Source organism: Melospiza melodia, chromosome 27 (assembly GCF_035770615.1).
Source record: "Melospiza melodia melodia isolate bMelMel2 chromosome 27, bMelMel2.pri, whole genome shotgun sequence".
In the NCBI taxonomy this organism is placed as follows: Eukaryota; Metazoa; Chordata; class Aves; order Passeriformes; family Passerellidae; genus Melospiza; species Melospiza melodia.
The window spans coordinates 8,511,740-8,520,206 of NC_086220.1; the positions used below are offsets into that span (position 1 = coordinate 8,511,740).

The 8,467-nt window shown below is 48.1% G+C and overlaps 1 protein-coding gene across 1 annotated transcript; it reads right to left on the reverse strand.

Moving 5' to 3' along the window:
• Nucleotides 1-1,455: 1,455 nt before the first annotated feature.
• LOC134429957 (uncharacterized) lies at nucleotides 1,456-3,445 on the reverse strand. Its single transcript, XM_063177379.1, has 2 exons — nucleotides 2,532-3,445; nucleotides 1,456-2,171 (listed from the first exon to the last, which is right to left on the reverse strand). Exons 1-2 carry the CDS (start codon nucleotides 3,183-3,185, stop codon nucleotides 1,833-1,835), a joined length of 993 nt encoding a protein of 330 aa, XP_063033449.1. The 5' UTR covers nucleotides 3,186-3,445; the 3' UTR covers nucleotides 1,456-1,832.
• Between the last annotated feature and the right edge of the window lie 5,022 nt (nucleotides 3,446-8,467).

Below are 8,467 nucleotides of genomic sequence, written 5' to 3' on the forward strand. Positions count from 1 at the left end.
TCCTCAATTCAAACCTGCTTTTTCATGAAAAAAAAAAAAAAATATATATATATATTTATTCCATCCCCCTCTTTCCCAGAGTATCCATGAGGAGTTTTGGGATAATTTTTTTTTTAATTTTTTGGGGGGGAAAAACTCAACTCAAGCACAAGCAAAAAGTTTTCAAGCTGGCTTTAATCATCTCCACTTGCTGCCCCAATACTGTACATGCAAAGCCAATTAAAAGGTGAATAATTCAGCTTTTCCTCCCTTTGTTTTGTTGGTTTTTTTTTTTGGGGGGGAGGAAAACGTCAGGAATATTTTACAAAACAACGTGCGCCCTCAGAGCCGCCAGTCCCGCAGATAGAAACCACAAAAATACGAGAGTTTGACATTTAAGAAAGGACCACACACACACATAGAAAACGGGACAGGACACAGGTAGAAAATCCCATTTGCTCGTTTTTTTTGAAATATTCCCACTTTTCTGTCGCCATCCCAAACCCGTCCCCCTGCTCTTGGAGGGGCTCCAAGGATGCTCCAGGTCCCCCCTGGCCGGTGATTTTTGGGGAGGGTGGAGTTGTGGAATGGGAGGAATCTGTCATTAAACCCAGCCGAGCGTCAGTCGTTCAATGATGCTCCCAGAAATCCTAAAATCTGCTCCCAGAAACCCTGAAATATCCAAGGAAAATCTTCCCCTGCCTCTCCCTTCCACCTTCTCAATCAGTGCTAATTAACTCGTGCTTAATTAAGCTCTGACACTTCCCCCCTCCTCTCCTTTCATGCAAATTTTGGGGGATTTGAGGCTAAAATGTGAAGGATTTTCAAATCCTTGTGGGGTTTTGCACTCTCAGCCCCGTCCCTCCTTTCAGCCTCAGCTTCCAAGGGTTTGGAATTTCTGCAATATTCCACTGCAATATTCCAAGGGTTTGGAATTTCTGCAATATTCCACTGCAATATTCCAAGGGTTCGGAATTTCTGCAATATTCCAAGGGTTTGGAATTTCTGCAATATTCCACTGCAATATTCCAAGGGTTCGGAATTTCTGTCAGAGCTCTCCTTGCCTTTAATCCCTCATCATTCCCATCCTTTTCTTCCCTTTTGTTTTATTTTTAATGGACCCAAACCAGTCTGGAATCCCACAATTTTATTCCCCCACAAACTTTTTAGGGGGAATCTGGCTTGAAAGATTCTTGTTCTGGATAAAATCCTTTCCATTTGGAATGGAAATCCAGAATTTTTGCATGGTTTCAACATTTCCAAACTTCCCTTTGCCCACTCCTAAAAATCCATCAGAGTTTTTTTCCCTTTTTTTATTTCCCTGGTGCTGCTGCCAACCTGAATTCCAGGAGAAATTCCCAACTTTCTTTTTCCCATCCTTTTTCCCATCCTTTTCTTCCCTTTCATTTTATTTTTAATGGACCCAAACCAGTCTGGAATCCCACAATTTTATTCCCCACAAACTTTTTAGGGGAATCTGCTTGAAAGATTTCTAATTCTGGATAAAATCCCTTCTATTTGGAATAGAAATCTAGAATTTTTGGATGGAATAAACACTCCCAAACTTCCCTTTGCCCGCTCCTAAAAATCCATCAGAGTTTTTTCCCCTTTTTTTATTTCCCTGGTGCTGCTGCCAACCTGAATTCCAGGAGAAATTCCCAACTTTCTTTTTCCCTTTTTTAGGTGTAAACTTGAGGGATTAATGACAGATTCCAGAGTCCTGGATCACCCTGAACATTCCAGGCATGAATTCTGTGATGATGATGATGATGATGATGATGATGATGGGATGGGGAAGATTCTCTCCTTTCATGAAAAGATCAAAGCCCTTTAAGAAAACAAGGCCACCGACTTCAAAAGTGCTCTGAACATTCAGGGGCTCCCCCTTGGGGTCGGGAATTCCTTTGGGATATTCCCTGGGGTGGGATTTGTGCCCCTCCAAGGGCATTGGAAAGGGATTTCTGCCCTTCAAAGGGCTTTGGAAAAGGATTTGTGCCCTTCCAATGCCTTTGGAGAGAATTTAGAGAGGGATTTGTGCCCCTCCAAGGGCACTGGAAAATGATTTGTGCCCCTCCAATGTCTTTGAGAGCGATTTGGAAAAGGATTTCTGCCCCTCCAAGGGCTTTGGAGAGGGAATTGTGCCCTTCCAAGGCATTTGGAAAAGGATTTTTGCCCCTCCGAGGGCTTTGTGCCTTCCAAGGGCATTGGAAAAGAATTTCTGCCCTGGAAAAGGATTTTGTGCCCTTCCAAGGGATTTGGAAAGGGATTTGTGCCCCTCCAAGAGCACTGGAGAGGGATTTGTTCCCTTCCAATGGCTTTGGAGAGGAATTTAGAGAGGGATTTGTGTCCCTCCAAGGGCATTGGAAAAAAGATTTGTGCCCTTCCAAGGGATCTGTGCCCTCTCAAGGGCACTGGAAAAAGATTTGTGCCCCTCCAATGTCTTTGGAGAGAGATTTGGAAAAGGATTTCTGCCCTCCAAGGGCTTTGGAGAGGGAATTGTGCCCCTTCCAAGGCATTTGGAAAGGATTTTTGCCCCTCCGAGGGCTTTGTGCCCTTCCAAGGGCATTGGAAAAGAATTCTGCCCCTCCAAGGGCTTTGGAAAGGGATTTGTGCCCTTCTAAGGGATTTGGAGAGGGATTTGTGCCCATCCAATGTCTTTGGACAGGGATTTGGAAAGGGATTTGTGCCCCTCCAAGGGCTTTGGAGAGGGAATTGTGCCTTTCCAAGGGCATTGTAAAGAGATTTCTGCCCCTCCAAGGGCATTGGAAAAGAATTTCTGCCCCTCCAAGGGCATTGAAAAGGATTTGTGCCCCTCCAAGAGCACTGGAGAAGGATTTGGAGAGGGATTTGTGCCCTTCCAATGGCTTTGGAGAGGAATTTAGAGGGATTTGTGCCCCTCCAAGGGCATTGGAAAGGGATTTGTGCCCTTCCAAAGGATTTGTGCCCCTCCAAGGACATTGGAGAGGGAATTGTGCCTTTCCAAGGGCTTTGGAAAAGGATTTCTTCCCATCCAAGGCCTTTGGAGAGGAAATTGTGCCCCCCCAGGGGCTTTGGAGAGGAATTTGGAAAAGGATTTCTGCCCTTCCAAAGGCTTTGGAGAGGGATTTGTGCCCCTCCAAGGGCTTTGTGCCCCTTCCAAGGGCTTTGGAAAAGGATTTCTGCCCTTCCCAAGGGCTTTGGAGAGGGATTTGTGCCCTCCAAGACATTTGTGCCCTCCCAAGGGCCGGGGAGCAGCGCTGGATTTCGGAGTCGAGCCCTCGCCCACTCCTGGGAAGGTTTTGGGGGGCTCAGGGCAGCCCTGGAGACACAAAAGGTGGCAAAGGGGCACAGGGATCCCTCTGGATCATCCCTCCAAGCCCAGGATCCCTCTGGATCACCCCCCCGCCCCAGGATTCCCTTCCCTCGGGCTCAAATCCCAAAGGGAGCAGGGTTGGAGCTGCCCACCCCAACCATGGATTGCTTTTCATTCCACGGGGAAGAACAAAACCAAAAACAACCAAAAAAAAAAAAAAAAACCAAAAAAACCTGGATGTGGCCAAGTGCACAAGCTCTGGGTCCTAAAGGAATGGGGAAAAGTGGGAGAAGGGAAGGATCTGAGGAAAAGGGAAGGATCCAAGGAAAAGGGAAGGATGAGGTATAGCAACCAGCGGAGCTCCAGGCCCTGGGATCTCCTGGATTCTCCTGGATCCTCCTGGAGTCCATCCCGGTGTTCCTGAGGGATGCTCGGGGGTCCCACCACGTGGAGGTTCCTCACACCAACACTTGGACACTTCTCTGTGTCTTTTTCAACCCCAAAATCTTCCTCGGTGAGCGGGATTGTCCCCTCAGAGTGACCCCCAAAATCCAACCCTGTTATTTGGGATGCTTTTCTTGTTTTTTTTTTTTTTATTTCCCTAAAAAGTCTTTCCTGCAGCTTTTCAACTCCTGAAAGTGATTTTCACACCTTTAACCAACCAGCCAAGGATTGGGAGGGGGTTTCTCCATGAAAAAAAACAGAAATCCTGGCCTGTCCATGGAAGTGTCCAGGATGGGGCTTGGAGCAGCCTCTGAGGGGCTGGAATTTGATGGATTTTTGTCTTTCCCACCCAAACCAGCTTGGGATTTGTGGAGCAGAGGGAAAACTTCAGTTGGAACATTGGGAAAGGCCTTGCTGCCCTTGGAAAACCCTGCTGGAATTCTCCAGAATTCTCCAGATCCATCTGCAGCCGTGGAATCCCCAGGGAAAACAGGAGAGATCTTTCCATCCATGAGGAAAAACAAATTCAGGTTGGATTCAGTTCCTTCATTCTGGTATTTTCCCAACCCAATCCAGAGGTTCTCACATCCAGGAATTTCCCATCCAGAAAGAAAGAAACCTCTGATTTAACTGGAAAAAAAAATATTTTCCACCTGTTTTTTTCTGTGAGGGAAAAAAATCCTTCCTGGGATTTGTAAATCCAGGTGGGAATGGTGGGCTCCAGGCTGGATTTCCTAAATTTTGGTGTCAGGCAGTGAACAGAAAGGATTCCCTGTCAGCCCAAGGGAATCCTGATCCCATTCCTGAGGAATTCCTGCTCTGGGTGGAATTCAGAGCTGGGAAAGGTGGAGAGGATTTTTGGGGATTTTTTTCCTCCCCTCTCTGGTGCTCTGTGGCAGTAGATTCAGGGATTTGCCGCTGGATTCCATTGGATTTTGGGAATTCTCCACCCAAACCTCCTCTCCCAGGTTTCTCAGCGTGCCCTGGTGGTGATGGAACAGCAGCTGCATCCCAAATTCTTGGAAATTTTCCCTGGATTTTGCCAAATCTGGTGCATTCCAAACCAGGCATAACTCAAGCCTGGAATTTTGGAGTGTTCTCTGCGCTTTGTGTGAGTTTTGTCAGCTTTCAGAGGATGTTCCAGCATCATCCCAAGATTTTTATTTATTTTTTTATCAAATCCATCCTCGTGATTCCAGCTGGGGGTTTGGATTTCAGTGCTGGCAGTGTCAGGTGGGGGCTGCTCCTCTCTGCTGGGGGCTGGGTGTGAAATGTGCTGCAAAACTGATGTAATTCCATATTTATTCCTCTTTCTAGGAAAAAGAAAAAAAAAAATCTCTGGCAAATCCAGCGATTTGGATTTCTTTTCTTGATAGGGAATAGAGAAAATCATTGAGCTCTAAATTCCTTCCAGGGAATTTTGCAAAATCGAATTGCACGTCAAAAAAAAATGCCCTTTGTGAGAGAAAACATTCCCCCAGAAAAACAACAAAAATCCAACTTTGGAGTGCAGGAATTTATCCTGGGACGGAATTCACTTCCTCAGGAGCTGGCACGGGGCTCAGTTTGGGATTTCTGGGTGTCTTGGCCGTGTTTTTCTCCTTGTTTGAGGAAGGAAAACGTCTGACACGAGCTCCTGAGGGGTTGAGAAATGAGAAGTTGATGTTGCAACCCCCAGCGTGGCACAATCCCGGTTTCTCCCCCCAGTTTGGGTTTCCCACACCAGTTTGAGGTCGGGTCGTTCCTGCTGGCAGCTCCTGGGGCACTGGGAGGGAAGGAGGGAATGTTTTCCTGGATTTTGGTGTCACTCCGTGGCGTTCACCCCTCCCATGGAGGGCTGCACTTTGTCCTTGTCACCGCCAACTCACAAAAACCAAAATCTTTGGGTTTTCCTCATTCCCGGGTGGAATCTCACCGGGATTTTTCCCAGCAGAAAAACAGAAATGCTTATGCTGGCCTCGGGGAACGCATGGTGGCTCCCCCAACTCATCCTCATGAAACAAAATCTTTGGGTTTTCCTCATTCCCAGCTGGAATTTCACCGGGATTTTTCCAGCAGAAAGCCAGGGAAGCTTGTGCTGGCCTTGAAGAGCACGTGGTGGTTCCCCCAATTCATTCTTGTGAGCCAAAATCTTTGGGTTTTCCTCATTCCCAGGTGGAATTTCACCAGGATTTTTCCAGCAGAAAGCCAGGGATGCTTCTGCTGGCCCTGGGGAGTGCGTGGTGGTCATCCTCAAAAAAAATCTTTGGGTTTTCCTCGTTCCCAGGTGGAATTTCACTAAAATCTCACCAAAAGTCCTCACAAAAATCTTTGGGTTTTCCTCATTCCCATGTGAATTTTCACCAGGATTTTTCCAGCAGAAAGCCAGGGAGCTTGTGTTGGCCTTGGGGAACACATGGTGGCTCCCCCAGTTCATCCTCGTGAACCAAAATCTTTGGGTTTTCCTCGTTCCCAGGTGGAGTTTCATTGGGATTTTCCCCACCACAAATCAGGGATGTTTGTGCTGACCCGGGGGAGTGCGTGGCAGTCATCCTCAACTCATCCTCACAAAAATCTTTGGCTTTTCCTCATTCCCAGGTGGAATTTCGCTGCGATTTTTCCAAAGCCAGAGGTGCTTGTGCTGGCCCTGGGGAGTGCCTGGTGGCTCCCCCAGTTCATCCTTGCGAGCCAAAATCTTTGTGTTTTCCTCGTTCCCAGGTGGAATTTCACTAAAAATCTCACCAAAAAATCCTCACAAAAAAAATCTTTGTGTCTTCCTCGTTCCCGGGTGGAATTTCACTAAAATCTCACAAAAAAAAATCCTCACAAAAAAAATCTTTGTGTTTTCCTTGTTCCCAGGTGAAATTTCACTAAAAATCTCACAAAAAAAATCCTCACAAAAAAAATCTTTGTGTTTTCCTCGTTCCCAGGTGAAATTTCACTAAAAATCTCACAAAAAAATCCTCACCAAAAAAATCTTTGTGTTTTCCTCGTTCCCAGGTGAAATTTCACTAAAAATCTCACAAAAAAAATCCTCACAAAAAAAATCTTTGTGTTTTCCTCGTTCCCAGGTGGAATTCCACTGGGATTTTTCCAGCAGAAAACCAAGAAACCAAGAAAACCACAAAACCAAGCTCGTGCTGGCCGTGGTGGCCGCGCTCTGCTGATTCCCCCGCCCCTGCTCCCGTCAGGCGCGGCCGTGGGATGTTCCTGGGATGTTCCTGGGATGTTCCTGGGATGTTCCTGGGATGTTCCTGGGATGTTCCTGGGATGTTCCTGGCAGCCAGGACGGAGCGGGGAATGCGGGGAATGTGGGAAGCTGTGCCCACGCCAGCAGCACAAGGTCCCTGCTCAGCTCCCTGCTCTGCCCACGCTCCTGCTCCGTGCCTGGGATGATCCCACCGCTCAGAGTCGGAGTTTTCCCGTCAGAACCAAGTTGGTGAAGCCAGAGGGAAGAGCAGCAGCTCGGAGGAGCAGGAAGCTTTTCCTTTCGGGATGCTTTCCCTCATGGAGAGTCAAAAATCTGGCGCAGGTTGAGCCTCTTGGAATTCTGTTTGCTGTGATTCCGTGCTGGCTTCGTGGAATTGCTCCGTGCTCGGGAGGGAACATCGAGTCCAGGCTGTTGTTTGTTCCTGTCTCAGCACTCAGGGCACTGAGTTTGTTCCCCAAACCACCAGAGATTCAGGACATCCCATATTCCCAGAGGTCTCCATCCAGGAATCACAGCCCGAACTCCTCCTCCTCGGATTTCATTCTTCACGGTGGGAAAAGATGAACTTTTCCCCATCCCAGCTCTGCAGGATCCAGACAATTCCCTTCTGGGTGGTTTGGAGTTGGCAAAGTCCCAGCAGCAGCTCCAAGTCCCCGCCACGATGGCACCAAAGTTGTGGCAGTGCCAGGTGGATTGGCCACAGCACAGAGTCCTGCTGGCCACGGCTTTGGGGCTGTGGAATCCCAAGTGTGGCTTTGGAGACCTCAAAGTTGGAGTCTGGAGACCCCAAATTTGGAATTTGTAGACCCCAAAGTTGGGATTTGTAGACCTGCAGATCTGGTTGGTAGGCTCCCAAGTTTGGGGATTTGTGGACCCCAAGATTTGGGGTTGTGGAACTTTGGGGTTATGGAACCCCAGGTTTGGGTTGGTGGAACCCCAGTTTGAGTTGGTGGAACCCCAGTTTGGGGCTTGTGGACCCCAAGGTTTGGATTTCTGAACCCTCAGGTTTGGATTTATGATTGCCCAGATCTGGATTTGTGAACCCCCAAGTTTGGGGTTGTGGAACTTTGGGGTTATGGAACCTCAGGTTTGGGTTGGTGGAACCTCAGTTTTGGGTTGGTGGAACCCCTGGTTTGGGCTTGTGGACCCCAAGATTTGGGATTGTGGAACTTTGGGGTTATGGAACCCCAGGTTTGGGTTGGTGGAACCCCAGACTTGAGGTTATGGAACACCAAGTTGGGTTTTTGAGCCCCCAGATTTGGGGTTATGCAACCCCAGAATTGGGGTCGTGGACCTCAAGGTTTGGATTTGTGAACCCTCAGGTTTGGGTTTGTGGAGCCCTGGGACTGGATTTATGATTCCTCCCCCAGATTTGGATTTGTGGACCCCGGATTTGGGGTTGAGGACTCCCAGGTTTGGTTTTTATGGAGCCCCAGGTTTGGGGTTGGGTTTGTGGAGGGAACAGCTTCATCCCAAGAGTCTTTTCCTTCAGGTTTGGGTTTGTTCTGCTGTGGCTGAGCTGGTTCTTCATTCCCGGCGCCACCAGGAGAAGCCCGGGTGGG

What these genes read in the sequence shown, in the direction of transcription:
- LOC134429957 (XM_063177379.1), bottom strand. Translation starts at nt 3,185, where the DNA reads ATGTCTTGGAGGGCACAAATCCCTCTCCAAAGCCCTTGGGAAGGGCAG. An exon ending in TTTCCAATGCCCTTGGAAGG is followed by an intron (nt 2,172 to 2,531) that starts GCACAAAGCCCT and finishes TGCCCTTGGAAG; the next exon opens with GCACAAAGCCCTCGGAGGGG.